The sequence below is a fragment of the Trachypithecus francoisi genome, unplaced genomic scaffold (genome assembly GCF_009764315.1).
Source record: "Trachypithecus francoisi isolate TF-2019V2 unplaced genomic scaffold, Tfra_2.0 Lachesis_group15, whole genome shotgun sequence".
NCBI lineage: Eukaryota > Metazoa > Chordata > Mammalia > Primates > Cercopithecidae > Trachypithecus > Trachypithecus francoisi.
In genome coordinates this window covers 22,348,229-22,369,790 of record NW_022681460.1, presented here as the reverse complement: position 1 = coordinate 22,369,790, position 21,562 = coordinate 22,348,229, and the positions used below count along the sequence as shown (strand labels likewise).

General features: G+C 38.5%; 1 protein-coding gene across 4 annotated transcripts in view; it reads right to left on the bottom strand.

Moving 5' to 3' along the window:
- The window catches only part of PKIB (cAMP-dependent protein kinase inhibitor beta), a 127,349-nt gene that overhangs the window by 26,746 nt on the left and 79,041 nt on the right, over positions 1-21,562 (bottom strand). The window contains exon 4 of one of the 4 annotated variants that reach the window (XM_033234436.1): positions 218-278. The exons of the other annotated variants lie outside the window; for them this stretch is intronic. Coding sequence (XP_033090327.1) covers positions 218-230 — 13 coding nt within the window. The 5' untranslated portion in view covers positions 231-278. The remainder of the gene's footprint in view (positions 1-217; positions 279-21,562) is intronic. 4 annotated transcript variants of the gene reach the window in all.

Sequence of the window (21,562 nt, the reverse complement as noted above, 5' to 3'; positions counted from 1 at the left end):
TGAACCATATGACATGCCCAACCATTTCAGAAGACACCTAGTCATTTAAATTAACTGTTCCTTGGTTATTTGGTTCTGAGTTATTTGGCAAGGCTACCTGAGACAGAACTGCTAACTGCTGATGGGCTTGATCTATGGCCTATGTGCCACTGTTATGCCATCTCTTTTAACTCTGCAATGCTCTTGTCCCCAAGAAGAAAATGGTTGTTAACTATACCCTGGTGTGACATGCTGTCAGGTTCAGCCTGTATTTGGCAGGTGATCTCTGAAGCTTCAGCCTGTAAATGCAATGAGAAAACATTGCCTTAACCAGTCAGTACTTTAGTCCTACTTACCAGAGCTCAGGCTAGAGCTCTCTGATCACCATGTCCAGCCTGGTGACTGTCACTGACTGCTTGGAGCAGCAATACGGACATTGCTTGTAACGGTGCACCTAGGGAACGGGCACAAAGGCAGCCCTGTGTGACATTTGTGGGAAGGAAGGTGACCACCCCATGGAGAGCTAAGCATGGTATCCTGATTGCCATTGTTGCTCATGCAAAGGTAGTGACCTTTCTGGTCTCCTCTGCTGCTGCTTCCTGAGCTGCTGTTGCTTGCGCTCTCATGACTCTGAAGGGCATTGAGGTGCAGATCCATGGTGGCCTGTGGCACAGGTGCCAATGAAAAAAGAAAAGGGTGGGGAGACGAAGGAGCATTTGGTACTCAAATGATCTCCCAATGCAAAACCCGTAGCCAGTAGGCCTGGGCTCAGCACTGCTGCCTACCAGCACACCAAACGCCCAATCTTGCAATCATGGGCTTGCTGGCCTTATCCAAGCCACAGACTAATGACTTTACAGGATATGGACCTCAACCCTAGAGAGACTGACTCGCACTCCCCAGAGGAAGAGGCAACCACTTCTGAGAAAGGCCACTAAGCTCCCTAATGTTTTCCCATCAGTACCCAGAAGGTCTGCACCACAGGTGACTGTACAGAAAGCTCCAATTTCACCTAGCTGCAAACTCAAAATATGCTCAAGGAATTTGTGCAGAGAAAGAAACAAAGAAACAAAGAAAGAAAGAAAGAGGGAAAAATTCCACAAGACAGAAAAAGTAGGGCAGTGGCAGCAGGAGATAATTTTGGTCTATTGAGTCTGGGTTATAAACCTAGCTTTCTTTCCCTGTACCACTCTGCTTACTATGTCTCTGTTGCAATAAAGATCTTAATCCTTGAGGTTATAGAGAAATACCTATGTTACCTTTATGGCACTGTGGTACCCCATGTCACCATTAATTCAAACTCAACTTAAGCCCAGGCTCTTTAAACCATATAAATCAACCATTGCTGTGGGGGAAACCCCCAACCTTGATGATATTAATTTGAAGCTCTCTAAGAGAAAAGACTTATAAATATCGTCAGGGTAAAAAGGATCTCTCACCACCACCAAATATGTCCAGTGACCACCACCACTTAAAAAAAAAAAAAAGAAAAGAAAGAAAGAAAAGAAATTTAAAAAAGCAAAGAAAAAATAATCCTGGATATGGAGGGAAACCAACAACAACAACAACAACAACAAAAACCCTAAAACAAAGATCTACAATTTGACCTAACTGGAAATTCAAAATATATTAAAAGCATTTATATAGCCAAGATAAAGGGGCACTGATTGGCTTTTGTGCCTCTACAGTATAGATTCTTAATTAACTTTAATACCTGCTGAAATGCAGCAATTGGCAAACCTTCACGGCTTTAACTGGCACTAGGGCTCAGATTACAGTTATGACTAGGGATCATACTAAATTTAAACATGGTATCCCCCATAATATTAGAGGAGTTATGGAATATTGAATAGAGGACAAAGAGATATGCCTTATCTTAACCATCATAATTACTGTCTTGCCTGAATTTCCCATCACGGTCATAGCAATCATTGCCCTAAAATATCCCATAATGGACATGGATGCTCTGACCCAATTAAAAATAAATGGAAATTAGATTAAATCTTGACACTTATAAATTGGCTTGACAAAATGGGAACTCATGACTCCTCTGCCTCCACCCCAAATTAAAATAATTATTAACATGGCTCAAAGTAATTTAAAATAGGGATTTTGAGGATTGAAATTTGTTATATGACAGCTATAGAGTGCAGGGGTGATTATCCCCACCGCTTCTCCATTTAACAACCCAATCTGGCCTATTTAGCCTGTTCTTAAACCTGGAACAAATAAATAGTGCAGCACACTAGACTGCTGCAACCTTAATGCCATGGTCCCATACAATTCAGGCCCCTATTCCCAACAAACTGAGTATTGAAACTTCTGACTCCATCCAATCAGCAACTGATAGATATTTTCCTACTACAAATTAGGCTAATATGATCCATTGGGTGCCAATGTCAACAGCTTAGCAGTCAGTTTGCTTTTACCTCCCACAAGATACAATGTATTTTTATCAGGCTACTCAAGGGCTACCTCAGCAGTCTTGCCACTGCACACAGCCTTTGCAGGCAAGATCTTAATGACATCCACCTTTCTCCAGAAGCACAGGTATATCACATTGATGGCATCCTTCTCCAGGAAGATTTGTTTGACATATTCATTGAGAACATACAAATACTCACAAAGGAACTCACACAAAAAGGGTGGATCATTATCTCTCACATAGTGCAAAGTCCTGTGACTTCTGTTAAATTCTTGAAAGTTATTTGGTAAACCAAAAGCTGCTCCATCCCTGATACTGTCAAAAAAATAGGTATTAACCCTCTCAATACCCACAAGGTTAATACAAGTCCAACATCTTTTAGTCTTTTTTGGGCTCTGGAGACAACATATTCTTTTGCAAATTTTCTTTAATCTCACTAATGCTGTTACTTACAGACTGCCCATCTTAAAGGGGAACCTCCTCAACAAAAGACTGTAGAAGCTGTCCAAAATGAAATCAACACGCACTCCAGTCAGTGCCCTCAGAGACTTCTGCAACCTCATCTCATGCCTCCTGGAGTCTCTGGGCCACCTGTGATGGTCATAAGTTGATCATGGGCTTTTGATGCCAGAAACTGCCTTTCCTGGCCTTGTACTATACACCATTACAGTGGCAATTACTGGCCACACACTGGGCTTTTCCAGAAATAGAGGGTCTCAAAGACTTTGAGGCTGTGACCCTCTGTACCCCTCTACCGTAATGCCTTGTAATGCATTTGAGCAGCCCCCCCATGAATTTGGCATGGCTATGAGACCTCTTTGCGACAGGATGGAGTCAAGCTTGGGCCTTCTGGCATATTCTATCTGTAGAAGGTGGTGGCCTCCTGTACCATCAGTCCTTTGCCAAAAACCATGGTGCTAGGGGAGGCATCCCTTTCCTAGAGTCCTTGGCTACCTGGAGAGACCCCAGGGATCAACTGAATGAACAGCAGTAGAAGGCCATACACTTTACCAGTGATGTTGCCACAATTATACATGATAGAGCTCAGTGGAGACTTGTTGCTTTTAGTTCCTTAACCAAGATGTCCCTGATAAAGAACAGAACCCAAGGGTCAGCACAATGGGCACACTCCAGGCATTCATCTTGGCAATGGAGGCCCTGGTCATTTGGCCTCATACGTATATTTTTACAGCTCTTAGGCCATTGCCTAAGAATTGCACTTCAAAGAACTCTGTGAATCTCTTGTTTCACAGATACCCAAATATAAATATATAAACCAAATTAACAGGTTTCTCTACATATCCTAAGGCCATAATACAAGGCCTCAACAGGACATTCCTCATCTCATTTGGAGTTCCAGACACTGGATTGTTACAAGGCACTCATCTTAGAATACGCAATGGAATCTTGAAGAAGGCTTTCCATTGAAATACAGACTCCCCAGAGGCCTCAGGTAGTCAGCCCCAGGCAGCTAGTTTAATTGATAAGCCTAATGGGTTTTCAAAGAACTATTTAAGTCACAAGGAGAAAAATGTCCCTCTGCTTCCTTGATGTCACCACTGCCACAAACATTATTAGCCTCAATTCACACCCCCTGGGAACACCCACTCTCTACATCAATATCACATAGGTCTCTCAATTGCCTTTACTGGTTATATATGGAGACATACCTAAAGTTCACGTTTTTGGCAACCACCTCAAGATGTGCCCCTCTCCCCTTGGTCAGGTGCCTACTTTGCTTCCTAGGAAGGCACTTCTCCTAATCCCTAAAAGTCTCAGTTATCATCAAGATTTAAACTGATGTCAAAGCATCAAGTGATCAATTGTAGCATAAAGCCAAAAATTAAGGCTTGATATCTAATAAAATAGGTCTCTAATGACCTAACTACAAGTTCTCCTCCCCACTCTACTCCCATTGATCAGGTACCCTAGACCAACCACCATCCTTACCAAGAGGACCAGGCACAGTTTCTGTTTATCCTTGAGTAGCAGGTTTTGTTCCCTGTTTGTCTGCCAAATCAAACAAGTGAATCACATCATTCCACAATAACTGGGAACACCCTACCCTCTTAATTCTCCAAAGCCTGCTTCCTACAGCCCTGGTTGTTCACTCTGCTCTTGAGTGCAACTCCTGTGTGGCCCAGCAAGGTGTTCTGTGTCCTCCTCCACCAGGCCATCAGTAGACGTGACTAATAACCTGCTGTTGATCTCATCTCTTCTGGGTCAGGTGGTGTTTAGCGCTCCCTCACCAACAGGGTAAATAGGAGGTGACTAAGACACCCTACCACTAATAGAATGTTGCTCTCTTTCATGAAAGGGAGCCTAAAGTGTAGAGAAAAGGCATCAGGTTCACACATATCCTGTGTCCATGCTGACCGTCACTGAGCTGCAATGTGCCCAGTTACATCAGTGTGCAAAGGGATCCACTGCTATTGTGTCAGGTATAACTATTGCCTCAGGTAGAGATATGTGCATCTGCATCCTCTTTGTTCCGTCTCTGGACTTTAAGGTTGATGGTCTATTTAAACCATTCTATGCCCTCCATGAGGTCCATGAAATTACTTTAGAGGCTCACTCCTCTGAGGGCCTGGGAACCCTGTCAGGTGGCAATCAGGCCCATCTGCCTGGGCACTTCTCTTGACCATTGCTTGTCTACCTTTCCAGGGTCAGAGAATATACAGAGAGAGTTTTATGATGCCTAAAGTTTCCCTGGGAAGTGAGGCATAGTCATCTCTACACTTGGATTTTCAGTAAAATTCTTATTGTTCAATCTCCCTTCTGTTCAGTCTAGTGAGCTGGAGTCCTGGCCACCTACGCAGAGACTTGAATAATGACTAGGGTCTCATTATATCCTGAATTCTTCTCCACTAGCTAGTCAATGACTCATTTCCCTTCCCAGAAACACAAAAACTTTTACATCACCATATAGTCATTCCCACTCTATGGGAATGTTCTCAGTTCTTCAGTTTCAGATAGCTCAAAAAATCTTTGCTTTCAAAAAGTCAGGCTATTGTCATACATATGCTGATTTTCAAGACCATGGCTCTTTGTTTGAATTTTAAAAAACAGAAACTTAAGTGATCATTTGTTCTAGATTAAGTGCATCATCCCTCAGTGAACAGCCTTTACAGAGTATTAAAGGAAGTATAAAGGAGTAAAGAAATCTCAGTTGATAATTAAAAATGTTATCAATCATACACAGGTAGAACAGCTACTCTTAATTGGGCCCTTAGCTGGGTAGTGGCTTTTTATTATTATATATATTGTACATGGCTTTATATACAATATTTTATTTAATCTTATCCACAGATGTCAGAGATAGAGGGAGAGAAGAGAGACGAAAGAGAGATTCCCTATAATTCAAAACAACCAACTGAAATAGAGTCTTTTAGATATTAAGAAACTTGCCCTAAGATAGGATTTAAGCTCTGTCACATAGGATTCCAAAATGGATTTTTAAAAATTTCACTATATTGCCTTTTTCTAGACTCATAGGCCCTTATAAATTTAGAAGAGATTAGACTAAAATAACTTTATAAAGTTATAAATAAGTCACCTAAAAGTCACCTAGTACAGCCATCTACAATATGCCTGAATCGTTTCAACAAGAATATTTTTCTTCTTTGAACCACATATTCACCCTAGTGTTTCAGCAAACCCAAAATATTATTTCAGTAATTGATCTGATGTGAAAACTTTAATCATTTCTGATCTTAAAAAAGATCATACAATTGAATAATGTGCATAATTTTGAAAAAAAATTTTTGTTCTCTATACCTATTATTATGTAATACATATACAATATACATATATAATATATGATATATGTAATCCATGAACACACACATTTAGATGTAATAAAATTCTTCCACAGAACAAAATAGAAACAAATACTTCTCTCATTGGTGGTATAACCCTATCTAATATAATTTAAATATTTTGTTGTTTTTAAAGTGTGTTAGTCTTGCCTCTTAGCTTATGTTTCATATCAGAACAATTGGCAGAATTCATTAAAAGTATTGAGGTCAATATAAATTTGTGTTCAATAACCCTACTTTTTTGGTTTAATTTTAGATCTTTTAATGCACTTAATCTTTGTAGCTTTTTTGTTAAAATATGAAAATAAGTTTGCATTTCATGGAAGGGTATTTTCTGGTTACAAAGGAGAGAAGGCCCCAAAGAATGCAGCAAAGGAACCCTCCACTGTATTAGATTCCCTCAGGGTAATTGACAGCTGACTGCACTCTATTTACCAGTCCTTTTAGTTATTTCTGTACAGTAAGGCAAATCAATATGAGTCTTACTGTCAAATCCAGGACTTTCCCCTTGAAAGCCTTAATTAAGATTTGTGACCTTCTCCCAGCTATGTACACCTCTACCTGAATATCCTTTTAGCTCAGTAGCTGTTCAATGATCAGGCACTCTGCTCCATCCATCTGCTCTAACAGTGACCTCCTTCAATTTTTTTTATGAGCTTTGGATATTTTCTTTTTATAGCTTTGTCAACATAATCATATTATATCCTGACACCAGGCAGTGTAAATTAATTCCCCTTTTTTCTTATGTACCATGCCACAAAGAACCAGATCTTTCACTTTAACACTTGATTAAACTGTGGAAAAGAGAAGAAAAAAAAATTGAGAAAACTTCATCTCACTTGTGTCAGCTTGGAGACTTAAAATGTGAATTTAAAGCAAATTAGCTCTTCCTAATATTTTTTACAAATCTTAACGTGGGAGATGGGGAGAAATACAGGAGAGATAAAGCAAGTTTGGATAAAATGCCTATTTACTGAAAATTAATCTTACGTCATTTAAACCAGGACACTGTTTCCCCAACTTGTCTGTTCATAAGACTCAGCTGCGAAGTTGATTAGCAATACAGATTCCAGGTACCTTCCCCAGAATTTTTGATTCAGTGTGTCTGACATCATATGCATTACAAGCACCCTAGGTAACTGTGGTCACACAGTTTGAGAATAACTGAATTGGAGTAAAGATTAGGTGACATTCTCCTCCATCTTTCTCCTCCATCTTTCTCCCTTGGGGGTGGGGGGAAGCCATATAAATCCATTGATTAAGTATCTTCAGGATCTAACAGCATATATACCCAAATGAACGGATTATTTACTGTGGTTTTAACAAAGTATAGAAATGCATACACATGACCTTGGAAGCCTACTCATCCAATTTCAGACCTTATTTAAAATTGCCTTATAGTAAATTAAAAATTTAAATCTCAAAATCAACTTTTTCAGTACCTGCCCTGTCAGGATATATGTGGATGGTCTTGGCTAGATCAGTCATCTCCTACAGTTTTTTTTACTTTTCACTCTGATAATCAACACTGAAGTTCACCACAAAATCAGTTTAATATGATGTTCACTAAACATTTTCTGTGGGTAATGTTTTTTCCCCAGAAGACTAAAATCTCCTGAGAGGCAAGAACAAACAGATTCTAATGGTGGACAGTAGATAGAAGATATTCATTGAGTGCTTTCCAAGTGAACTTAACATTAATCTGACACTGTGTAGTCCACATCAATTGCAGATTCTGTCTAAGGGGAGAGACAGTGTATGTTATCGAACTTCATAGAAGTGTTCTGTTGGCATTTTAAGCATTGTTACATTCATATCATAGGTAGCATGTCTGAACCAAGAAAAACCTTTCAAGTCACCCTGCCAGTTTGTTCATTTCACATCAGATCTTTCAAATATTACCCTTTCATATTTGTTAAGGATGCTGAAGAATTTTAGTATCAGAAAATTCCCACAAATCTATCATAATTCAAATAGCTGAAGAAAATACTAAAAAGCTGATTCAGCTTGTCATAATCTGAAAATTAGCATAATTAAAGATAATTTTAAATATCCTCACTAGCAGGGGGTGGTGGGTAGTAAAGGAAGCATGAATATATTGAAAGTCAACAGTTAGTTGACTCTAACTTCCAAGCTACGTACTCCACCCTAGAGTACTGAAGTTTCAGAAAACCTTGAAGCCTTGTGTTCTGGGGTCTGCTGGACCCTGATATTAATTATACATCACAGGGTACAGAAGATAGAATGTTCTGACATTTTCAGAAGCCCCAGTTACAGCTGCAGAAATTTTGAAAAACAATGCAGATATGCATTGGTTCTTGTCTTGTTTTTATGCACTTGCATGTAAATGCAAATCCTTTATCCTCAGCAAATCCTCTGTGGAACATGGAGAGAAAGCAGACGTGCCTACCTTCTCTTAACATGAATAGTCTTTATAATTTAAAATATTGTTAATCGCCAAGATTAAAATTCAAAAATTGTTTCCTAGTAACTTATAAATCAGGAGACTTTATGTAGTCTGAAACATAATGTTTCTTTGATGTATTTTTAATCTAAAATGAAGTAACCCAGATGAGGGATAGATCATGATGGCTGAAGAGAAACCTCTACCTATTGTACCCCTGACAGAAACAACAATTTAATTTAACAACTATCTACACCTTTTTAAGAACCAAAAATCAAGTACTAGCTCAACCACAGTGGGGTAGAGCACCAGGCAGCCTTGTGGGGTCCCTAGTTCTAGGCCTTGGCTCTTGCATGACATTTCTGGACCTGCCATGGGCCAGATGGGAGCCCACTGCCCTAAAGGGTGAATCCCAGGCCTGGAAGCATTCACCACAGGCAGACTGAAGAGCTCTTAGGCAAGTAGTGAAAATTAGCAATGGTCTGGAAGTACTCCCCATGGGGCTGTGGTGGTGGTGGCCACAGAGAGAGATTCCCCTGTCTGTGGAAAGGAGGGGAAGGTGGGAAGGACTTTGTCTCATGGTTTGAGTGCCAGCTTAGCTGCAGTAGAATAGAGCGACAGATAGATTCCTGAGGTTTTGACTCCAGTCCCTGGCTCCCATTTGACATCTCTGAATTCACTCAGTGTGCCAGGGAATTCACTGCCCTGAAGGAAGGACACAGATCTGACTGGCTTTGCTACCTGCTGTTCATAGAGCCCTAGGGTCTTGAGCAAACATAGGCTATAGACAGGGGGTGGTTACAGCGGGCCTTGGGCAAGACCCAATGAAATGCTGGCTTCAGATCTGACCCAGAGCAGTCCCAACAGTGGTGGTCACAGGGGTGCTTGTATCACCCTACTTCTAGCTCCAGGCAACTCATCACAGACAGGGAGACTCTGTTTGTTTGGGGGAAAGTAAAGCAAGAGAGCAAGAGTCTCTGCCTGGTCCAGAGTATTCTTCTGGATCTCACTGAACACCACAAACGTGGTACCTCTGCAAGCCTACAAGAACCACAGTGTTACTGGGCTTAGGGTACCCTGTAATGCGGATATGCCTTAGATCACAATACCCAAATCCTTTCAAACACCTGAAAAGGCTTACCAAGAACGACAAGTAAAAACAAGCCCAGACTGAGAAGACTACAGTAAATACCTAACTCTTCAAGGCCCCAACACCAATGAACATCCACAAGTATCAAAAACATTCAGGAAAACATGGCCTCACCAAATGAACTAAATAAAGCACCAGGGACCAATCCTGGGGCAACAGAGATATGTGATCTTTCAGACAGAGAATTCAAAATAGCTGCTTTGGGGAAAGTTAAAAAAAACAGATAAAAATTAAAAAAAAAAATCAAGATAACACAGGGAAAGAATTCAGCATTCTATCAGATAAATGTAACAAAGAGATTGAAATGATTAAGAAGAATCAAGCAGAAGTTCTGGAGGTGAAAAATAAAATTGACATATTGAAGAATGTATCAGAGTCTCTTAATAGCAGAACTGACAAAGCAGAGAAAGAATTAGTGACCTTGAAGACAGGTTATCTGAAAATACAGTCAGAGCAGACAAAAGAAAAAAGAATAAAAAGTAATAAAGCACTCATACAAGATCTAGAAAATACCCTCAAAAAGGCAAATCTAAGAGTTATTGGCCTTAAAGAGTAGGTAGAGAACGATATAGGAGTATATAATTTATTCAAAAAGATAATAACAGAAAATTTCTCAAACCTAGACAAAAATATCAATATCTAAGTACAGGAAGGTTATAGAATACCAAGATTATTTAACTGAAAGAAGACTACCTAAGGCATTTAATAATTAAGCTCCCAATGGTCAAGGATAAAGGAAGAACCCTAAAAGCAGCAAGAGAAAAGAAACAAATAACATATAATGGAGCTCCAATATGTCTGGCAGCAGAGTTTTCAGTGGAAAATTTAGGACTGGGAGAGAGTGGCATGACGTATTTAAAGTGCTAAAGGAAAAAAACCTTTTACCGCAGAATAATATATTTGGCAGAAAAAAAAAAAAAAGGTCCTTCAAGCCCGAAGGAGAAATAAGGACATTCCCAGACAAACAAAAGCTAAAGGATTTCATCAACACCAGACTTGCCTTACAAGAAATACTGAAGGGAGTTCTTCAATCAGAAAAAAATAAAATATTAATGAGCAAGAAGAAATCACCTGAAGGTACAAAACTCACTGGTACTAAAAAGCACACAGAAAAATACAGCATATTATAACACTGAAATTGTGGTGTGTAAATTACTGCTATATTAAGTAGAAAGGCTAAAAGGTGAACCAATCAAAAATAATAACTGAGACAACCTTTCAAGATATAGCGTATTAAGATATAAATAGAAACATCAAAAACTTAAAAAGCAGGGAGACGAAGTTAAAGTATAGAGTTTTTATTAGTTTTCTTTTTCCTTGTTTGTTTGTTTATGCAATTCATGTTAGGCTATCATCAGTTTAACATAATGGGTTATGAGATAGTATTTGCAATACTCATGGTAACCTGAAATCAAAAAACATACAACAAATACACAAAAAAAGTAAGAAATTAAATTATGCCACCAGAGAAAATCATCTTCACTAAAAGGAAGACAGGAAAGAAGAAAAGACCACAAAACAACTAGAAAACAGTTAAATGGCAAGAGTAGTCTTTACTTATCAATAGTAACATTTAATGTAAATGGACTAAATTCTTCAACAAAAAGACACAGAGTGGCTGAATGGATTTAAAAAAAAGAAAAGGAAAGAAAGACCCAATGATCTGTTGCCTATAAGAATCACACTTCACCTATAAAGACACAAATAGACAGAAAATAAAGGATGGAGAAAGATATTCCATGCTAATGGAAGCCAAAAAAGAGCAGGAGTAGCCATACTTATATCAAACAAAATGTAGTTCAAGACAAAAACTATAGAAAGAGACGAAGATCATTATATAATGATAAAGGGGTCTATTAAGCAAAAGGATATAACAATTGTAAGTATATATCCATCCAACACTAGAGCATCTAGATATGTAAAGCAAATATTATCAGAGCTAAAGAGAGAGATAGACTCCCAACATAATAATAGCTGGAGACTTCTTCAACACCCCACTTGCAGCATTGGACAGATCTGCCAGACAGAAAATCAACAAAGAAACATTAGACCTAATCTGCATTAAGTCAGGTGAACCTGATAAATATTTACAGAACATTTTATCCAACAGCTGCAGAAGACACATTCTTCTTCTCAACATCCTGCACATTCTTAAGAATAGACCATACGTTCGGCCACAGAACAAGTCTTAAAACATTTTAAAAACTGAAATAATATCAAGCATCTTCTCTGACTACCATGGAATAAAACTAGAAATCAGGAGGAATTTTGGAACCTATACAAACACATGAAAGTTAAACAATATGCTCCTAAATGACAGTAGATCAATGGAGAAAGTAAGAAAGAAACTGAAAAATTTCTGAAACAAATGATAATGGAAACACAACATACCAAAACCTATGGAATTCACGAAAGCAGTACTAAGAGGGAAGTTAATAGCAATAAGCACCTACATCAAAAAAGAATAAAATTTCAAGTAATCAACTTAATGATGCATATTAAAGAACTAGAAAAGCAAGAGAAAACTGAAAAAATTAGTAGAAGAAAAGAAATAATAAACATCAGAGCAGAAGGAAATGGAATTGAAATGAAAAAACGACACAAAAGATCAATAAAATGAAAATTTGGTTTTTAGAAAAACAACCGAAATTGACAAACCTTTAGCCAGACTAAGAAAAAAAGAGAGAAGACCCAAATAAATAGAATTAGAGATAAAAAAGGAGACATTACAACCAATACCACAGAAATTGAAAGGATCATTAGTGGCTTCTATAAGTAACTATATGTAATAAATTGGAAAATCTAGAAGAAATGGATAAATTTCTAGACATGCAATCTATCGTACAATCTATCAAGATTGAACCATGAGGAAATACAAAACCTGAACAGACCAATAACAAGTAACAAGACTGAAGCCATAACAAAATGTCTCCTAATAAAGTAAAGCCTGAGACCCAATGACTTCACTGCTAAATTCTACCAAACATTTGAAGAAGAACTAATACCAGTCCTACTCGAAGTATTCCAAAAAACAGAAGAAAAGAATACAATTGAATTCATGGAGACAGAGAGCAGATGGATGGTTAGCAGAGGCTGGGAAGAGGATCGTGGGGTAGTGGTAGGGTGGTGGTAGAGGATGGTTAATGGGTACAAAAAATATGGAAAGAATAAGATCCAGTATTTGATAGCACAACAGGATGACTACAGTCAATAATAATTTAATTTTATATTTTACACTAAAAGAGTGTAATCAGATTGTTTTTAACACAAAGGATAAACGTTTGAGGTGATGGATGCCCCATTTACCCTGATGTATGCCTGTATCAAAATATCTCATATTCTCCATAAATATATACACCTACTATGTACTCACAAAAATTAAAAATAAAAAGCCAATAAAAACTCATTAATTAATTAATTAATTAATTTTAAAAAGTTAGTCCAGTTACAGCAGAAATTTTCCTTGAGTGTTTCTTTTTTTTTCATAGGCAGTTGTCCAACTAAGGCCAAATAGAATGGGCATTTTGCGGCTGTGTTTATGCATGATGTAAACTCGTTTGAACTTAAGATTCTTCTCTTTCTTTTAATCCTTTTTCAAACTTGCCTCGAAATTTATCTGGGAAATATAAATTGGGTCATAATTATTTCTATTGTTCATATACACTGTAGTAATTATAAATGTCAATAGAATTTTTAGTCGCTTTAAAACTGCAGCTTTTTGGTATTACTTGTGCTTTGGTGCAATCTCCCCCTTTAATTCATGATGATCTCATTTCTTAAATTAGAGATAGTGATAGGATCCAGTTCCTAATTTTATCACTGTCTATGACTGGAGGCAAATAACTAACTCTTCAAAACACATTTTAAATAACCTGTGAAGTTGAGCAGCTGGAAGAAAATTAATAAATGTGTTTTCTGAATTAAAAAAATATAGAAATGTTTCAATAGACTAATTTTTAACATTGCAACATACATTTTGCATAAGGGATTCACATGTAGATCTGACCCTGACCAAAGCATACCTTATCCGGTTTCTTTTTCTCATTTTACAACTGAAGAGAATTGATGCAAAGCCAAATTAATCAATGCTATTAAAGGCAGTCAAGAGGGAAGCAAAACAAGTGGCAATCCATGTGTAATTTGTAGATATCTGAGAATTTTGGAGCTAAAAGGAACTTGAATCATCAGCTCATTAATAAACAAAACAACAATAAAAACAAAAAAGCAGCTCTATGTTCAAAGACGTGTATAGGAGACCAGATTGCTGGTATGACTGATCATCTGATCAACTTGAAAATCCAGTCTAAAGCTCATGTCATTGGACTTCTAGAGCAAACTTACAAGATAGTGGTGGTTTCTATAATTTTTTTCAAGAATAAACATCAGTTTCTAACATCAGATTACTAGTGGACATGGTGGTGTGATTTGTAAAGGTAAAAGGCCCAGCCTCTGTTTGGGGGAGACGTGGAAGAAAAAGGTAGATTTTCTGATATCCTTCTTTGAGGCCTAGGTTTTTATTGTGCTTAGGGGAAAGGGTGTTTTTTCTCCCAAATTTTATTTTATTGTGATAAAAATAATACTTAACATGAGATCTAGGTGATTAACAAATTTTTAAGTATAGAATACAGTACTGTTGACCAAGATCCAATGTTGTACAACAGATCTGTAAAGCTTACTCATCTTGGTTTACTGAAACTTTATGCCTATTGATTAGTAACTCCCCATTTCCTTGTTCTGCCATCTCCTGGCAACCATTATCATTCCACTCTTGGCTTCTACAAATTTGAATATTTAAAATGCTTCACGTAAGTGAGCTCATGCAGCATTTGTCTTTCTGTGACTGGCTTATTTCACTTCAAGGTTTATCCACATTGTCATACTTAATATAATTGCCTTCTTTTTAAAGGTATAAATATACCACATTTTCTTTTTCCAATCATCTATTGGTGAACAATTGGGTGTTTCCACATTTTGACAGCTGTGAATAGTGCTGTAATGAACAAGGGAGTGCTAATATCTCTTTAAAATCCTGATTTAAATTCTTTGGAATAAATACCCAGAAGTGTGATGGCTGGATCATATAATAGTCTTATTATTAGTTTAGGGGAAAGTTTCTGATTGTAAGGTCTATTAGGGAAAGACATGTACATTTCTTGCCCTTGAGTCCTACTTAGAAGTCAGTCTGTGTTCTTTTAAGGCTTTATGAAAAAACTTATTTACTACATTGGTAAAACTATCTTACTTGGGAGTAGATTGTTGGGGTAGAGGAGACTTGGTTAAATGAGAATTCTACTTTGGAACAATAATATTCTGAATGATAAAAGTTCCTTATTGATGTGATTTCAAAGTTGTACTCATTGAGTTCTGACATAATTTGGATATTTGTCCCCACCGAAATCTCATGTTGAATCCTCAATGCTAGAGGCAGGGCCTGGTGGAAGGTGTTTGGATCATGGGGGGTGAATTCCTTATGGCTTGGTTCTCTCTTCCTAATAGTGAGTTCCCTCAAGATCTGGTCATTTAGGAGTGTGGCACCTAGCCCCCCAACTCTCTCTCACTTGCTCCTCTTTTTGCCATGTGACATGACTGTTCCTCCTTTGCCTTCTACCATGATTGGAAGCTTCCTGAGGCCTCTTTAGAAGCCAAGCAGATGCCAGCACCATGCTTCCTGTATAGTCTGTAGAACCGTGAGCCAATTAAATCTCTTTTTTAAAAATAAATTATCCATTCTCAGGTATTTATATCAATGTAATAACAGCCCAATACAGGCTTTGAATTCCATAATTGCCAAATTTTAACAATCATAACGTGTACTGATTTATTTATGTGCGGAGAGAATTATTGACTCAATTCCAGGGAGGCAGGACATAATTAAGTCAACCTTGCCTGTGGGAGATGAGCAGACACCTGAAACAGGTTACAAAGCAAGAAAAGAGCCAATCAACTGAGGACCCCTGTGAATGGGCCCAACTAATGAACTCTAGTAATGATGTTGAATAACCAGTTCCAGGTTTCCCATTTCTGCACTATAATTCTCTCATGTTATCCTCAAGGCTTTGGTTAAGTTTACTATGAACCACAATCATCCAAGTGATGTCTCTGCTTTGGACAATAAAGTCAAATTGCTGAGAACAATCCCAGGAGGATGCAGACGAGAGAAAACTGTAGCAGGCTCAAGAAGCTTTGGAACACAGCAGAAGTCTCTCTTCGGAAGAGAGCAGAGAGACCAGAGCAGCAGACGAGAGGTGATGGGCAGCACCCAAGATAGATTCATAGAATCTGAGGATTGTCAGAAACACTCTGTATGGGTAATACTAAAAAATATGGTACATCCTGCAGTATAAAAGTTACAACTATGTTTATTGAGGTTTTATGGCAAAATAACCCCTCAAGTTTAAAAAACCTACAGATTTTAGATAATCTGCTGATTTAGAATATATGTAACAGACCAAAAAGCATTTTTGTGAATTAAATACTTTAAATAAATTATTCTTTATAAAAATAATCATGTACATTTAGATAATGGTAGCATTAATGTGACAGTATTTATTTAGACACAGACACATGGCTTTCTGGACTCCTCTAATAATTCGATAGAATCCTAGGAGACCAGGACCCCCATGTTGGCAAACATTGAATTGTATCATAAATCATGACCCTGCTGGCCAGCCCCCGACACAACCGTGTCCTGTAACAAGTATAATTTTACTGTCTAACTCATAAACCTTCCTCCACCTATCTTTAACTCCCCACTTCTTCCATTTAGAATTATAGACTATTTAACAAACAAACAAACAAAATAAACTTAGTGCTCTTCTAATCTATTTCTCTCAGGTGGTTCATAGATATTGAAAGGCTAGATAACTATGATTGTCTACATGCAGAAGACAATCCCAGAGGGCCTCAGCAATATATCTGGAAAATAGGATGTAGAAATTTCTCACGCTAGACTCTATCCCACAGTTCAATCAGTTGTTCAGTCCTGAGTTCAGGAGCGAATATTGGGCACTGATAGCACATCACCACTTGAGGGCCGTAGGCTGACACATTAGTGCATCCTTTCCTAAGCCATATCCAAGCCTCATTAGTTACATGGTGTATAGTCACATGGTAGAAAATCATTCTTGAGGGAACAATTAAATATCACCCCTGAAAATTCTAAATCATTTTCAATGTGACTGGGATGGAAAAGCATCATTTAATTAGCAAGTGCAATAAAGTTGTGACATTTAAAGTAAATTATGACATCCTTTTCTCTTTCCTTGGTACACTGAATGGTGATATATTGATCTTTATAGTTGCCATTTCCAAGTTTTAATTGTTTTTTCTTAGTTAGTTAATCCAAAAAATGTCAATTAGGTAATTATCCCTCTGCTGTTTGAATCATCTTCATTTACTGAGCAAAAGAAATTGACTTCAGAAGGAGAAATGCCATGACAATATAATACCAGGGGAAATATTATATCATTGGAGTGTTATAAAACAATATTGTATATGAGCAAAACTCAGTTTATTTTATAGGTGTAAAAGAAATGTTCTTTTTCTGAATTCTAAAAGTAATTTACCAAATGATCAAATACAAATTAGCTAATCCAAAGCCAATTTTATTCACTTATGAGTGTATTAATTCACTTGAAAAATATCTGTTGAGTGTCAATTATATGCCTGCCCAAACAGTTTTATAATTGTTTTAACGGACTCCAATGGATGAGAAAAAAATTATAAAAACTATTAACACAAATCCATATATAATTCCAAAATGTGGTAATTCTTAGATAAAAAAAAATTACAAGGTTTTATGTGAGTGTATCAGGACTTGGCTCATTGATAGTATGAACTGACATATAAAGGAAGAAATGTAGTTAACTGGTATTGAAGCAGGAAAAGAGTATTTCGTGCAGGAGAGACGAACACATTTTAGGAACTGAAGGAAGGTCCGTGTGGCCAGAGCAAAGGGATGAGGGAAAGACAGATGCAGGATGAAGCGGGTCAGTTAGTGGGGGCCACAGCATTTAGACATATTAAGAATCTATTCTATCCTAATAATGACAGGAGGTCATTGAAGGATTTTAAGTGATAGTATGACAATCAAAACTGAATTTTATAAAGTTCATTTTGGCTACAGCAAACGGAATAGAAGAAAAGTAGGTTCAAGAGATGAGTGAGGAGCAATTGCAGTATTTCAAGTGAGGGATGGTGGTAACTCAGACATGTTGGAGTTCAGAAAGCAATACCTCAAAGTGAAAACTTCAGAAGCAGCCTCAGAAGCAAAAGTTTTCCTTTGATCTTGGCCTGCCTTCCTGTCTGGCAGTCCCATTCTCCCCTGAGGCTTGCCATAAAAACTAAAATCCCTCTTCCCCAAGGCAGATCGCAGAAATCAGAATATCTATTTTTCCAAAGCCAGATCTAAAACCTAAAAATATGACTCTAATCTTCCCTCTCCCTTTCTGTGTAAAAACTGGCCATAAACAAATTATCCAACTCATTCAACCACAGGTCTGAAGAACCCCTCCATTTCAGAGAGGGTCCTGCCCCAAATCCAGAAGGAAAGAATGCATGCTCAGAGCAGCCCAGAAGAATCTAGACTGACAGACCTTGCTGGATTTCCCCAGTCAGACTATTAGCATGAGATCATACCAGTTTTGTCTAATCATATTTCTGTATGGGAGTCCATACTTTTTTGAACCTAAGCGTAAAAATGGAAAATTGCCCCTGTATTTTGGGGTCTTCATTCTGAAGGCTCCTGTGTATTCATGTTAAATACATTTGTATGCCTTTTCTCCAATTAATGAGCCTTTGTGAATTGATTTTTCAGCAAACCTTCTATAGAAAGTAGAGTTTATGTGTTCTATTTAACAATCCATAAAGTCCCAAGTTATTTGTGTTCCACAATTGACCTATTTTTACAGAATTATATGTGTCAAAGGAAAAAAGAAAGCAGAGCGATATAATAGAAGGTCCATGTGGTTTGGTTTAGAATCCGTTCTGAACTTTTGGCTCCTCTACCTATTATCTAAGGGACCTTGTACAAGGCACTTCAGCTCTTGAAGCCTCAGCTTCCACCTCTTTGGAGTTCACAAAAGAATACCTCTCACAACTGAGATGATGAGGTGTGACAATGTACGTGATTCTCTCAGCATGTGGAAGGCCAGTTAATATTGAAGAGCCCCAGGACAAATCAGCTAATCTCATCACCTTGGCTTAGAAATACCACCTTTCTTTTGAATCCTGTTCCTCCTACTGGATTTTCCTGCAAGTGAACACCGCTGTACATCCCCCAGAAACCCAGGAGACATGCTTTTCCCCCACCCTCCATGATCAAGTCATATAAACTCTAGTCTCTAAATAGGTCTTAAATCTGTGGATGGACTGCTTTTCTCATCCTCTTTCACTACCCAACACCACCAGCTCTCTAACTTAGATGATCCTCTTCACTGAGTTTCAGCCCCAGTTTTGCTGCCCTCTCATCCATTCTTGACACCAGCCAAGCAAATCTTACCATCTCAGTTCTTCAGTCGTTCCCTTACATCAGGAAAAGCTCACACAATGTCTTAATATGACCTGTAACACCCTTCACGAAATACACTCCGCTTACTTCCCAGGCTTCTCTCTTGTTGCTCCTCTGCTCCCCTCTGGTCCAGCACTTGAAAGAAACTACCCTCCATTCAGGACTTGTAACTCTCAGACACACTCCCTTTCACCTCCAAACACAGGCCACTGCACCTTTGTGCTTCCTCCTGGCTGGAATGCTCTTCATCCAAGGCTTCTCTTCACTTGGGCAACAACTACTGAAAACTGAAGTTTTCGCACAGATAATACCTTGTTTGGGATGCACTTTTTTTTTTCACTTGATGGTATCCCAAGTATGTAGGATTGCCTGTAGCCACAGGAGTCTAACTGGATCACCGAGAGTCACACAGGTTGGAGGCGGTTGTGTCAGAAGACACAGGCCTCCTGCCATGTGTTGCAGTGTCCCTCTTCCTCCATCATGCTGACACCAGCCTTATTTATCTGCATTGCATTTGCTGTCTTCATTAAGACTTAGATACATTATTTTCAAGTGGTTTCAAAATGTTGTACATTTATATTGTGGGTTATGGTTTTGCACCTAAAACAGACCAGTGTCACTTCCTCTCCAAAGCCTTCTTTGACTCTCCTAGTAAGTGGAAGTCATAGCTTCAGTGCTCTTGTGGCACTTGCAAACATTCCTGCAACAGTTTTCAGACTTATCTCCTTTCTCATGACGTTGTTAATGCTTTTGAAACTAGGACTATATTGGATTCATTTTACATCTCTGGTACCCAGGACTGCTCTTGGGACAGAGAAGCACTGAGTATTTGTTGAACTTAATTAAACTCTAGAGCTGAAAAAATGTCCAGATTAGGGCAAGTAAAGACATGCCACACACACACACACAAAAAGGGATGCAAGTATTAAAAAAAAGGCAGGGGGCGGGGAAGAAACTAAGATGATGGCTCTGCCTTCTGGAGATACAGAGTTTAAGATAAGGCCTGGCTCTGATTAACATAAAGACCAAGAAGGCAATAAAGAAAATGGTGCAACTATAGGAATAGATACTCCAGGTAAGTATCTATTAGGTACTCCAGGTGAGTACCAGCAATCCCTCAGTGGCCCTCCTGCCTTTTTTCACTCAGGACAGAGAACTGGAGTTGGGAAGGAAGACGCTCTTACTTTCACAAAGCTGGACACTTAAGAGCACTTTAAATGCCTGCTCTGGAAGCCTGAAGTCAGAGCTAGAAAAGCTGGTTTCACTCACGCCTGTAATCCCAGCACTTTGAGAGGCCGAGGTGGGTGGACCACGAGGTCAGGAAATCGAGACCACCCTGGCTAACACGGTGAAACCCCATCTCTACAAAAAATTAGCCGGGCGTGGTGGCGGGCACCTGTAGTCCCAGTCACTCGGGAGGCTGAGGCAGGAGAATGGCTTGAACGTGGGAGGCGGAGCTTGCAGTGAGCCAAATGAGGCCACTGCACTCCAGCCTGGGCGACAGAGCGAGACTCCATTTCAAAAAAAAGAAAGAAAGAAAGAAAGAGAGAGAGAGGGAGGGAGGGAGGAGGAAGGAAGGAAGGAAGGAAGGAAGGAAGGAAGGAAGGAAGGAAGGAAGGAAAGCTGATTTCACAAGTATTACAGGTTCCTGGCAGAATTAGAGTCATTCAATTGTGATAGAAATGAAACCAAGCTTGGGGCAAGAATTCAACTGTTAGTCCTGGTCTTCTCCTGGGGCCTTGGGCAAATCTCTGAGTTTAATTCCCTCCTTCGCAAAATAAGGGGTTTGAACTAGATGATCTCCAACAGCCTTTTCTGGTTCAGGAAATCTGCAATTTATAGGCTTGACATATGATTTACTTAAAGCAGCTACATAGCCAAGGTTGAGAAAACAGTCAATCTCAATGTATGCACTGCAGACACCCAAACTCATCCTTTTCATTCTTTACTTGATCTGCACTAGCAGAAGCACACAAGCCTGACTACATCCCCTCATCCACATATGGTAAGCAGCACAGCCAAAACCTTCTTCAACCAAAAGATAGTGATGCAGTGAGGCTGTAAAGCAGGAGTTTTCAAAGTATTATAATCAACTAGGCAGTTTTTTTAAAAAAACAAGTTCCTAGGCCTTGCTTCGGACGTGCTGCTAAATCAGGATCTCCAAGATAGAGCCCTAGAAATGTGTATTTTTTTACAAAGTTCCGCTTCAATTTTGATTTGGGGATCATTTTTAAAGGAAAAATTTGTATTTCCCAAAGATTAGCTTATGAATTACTTT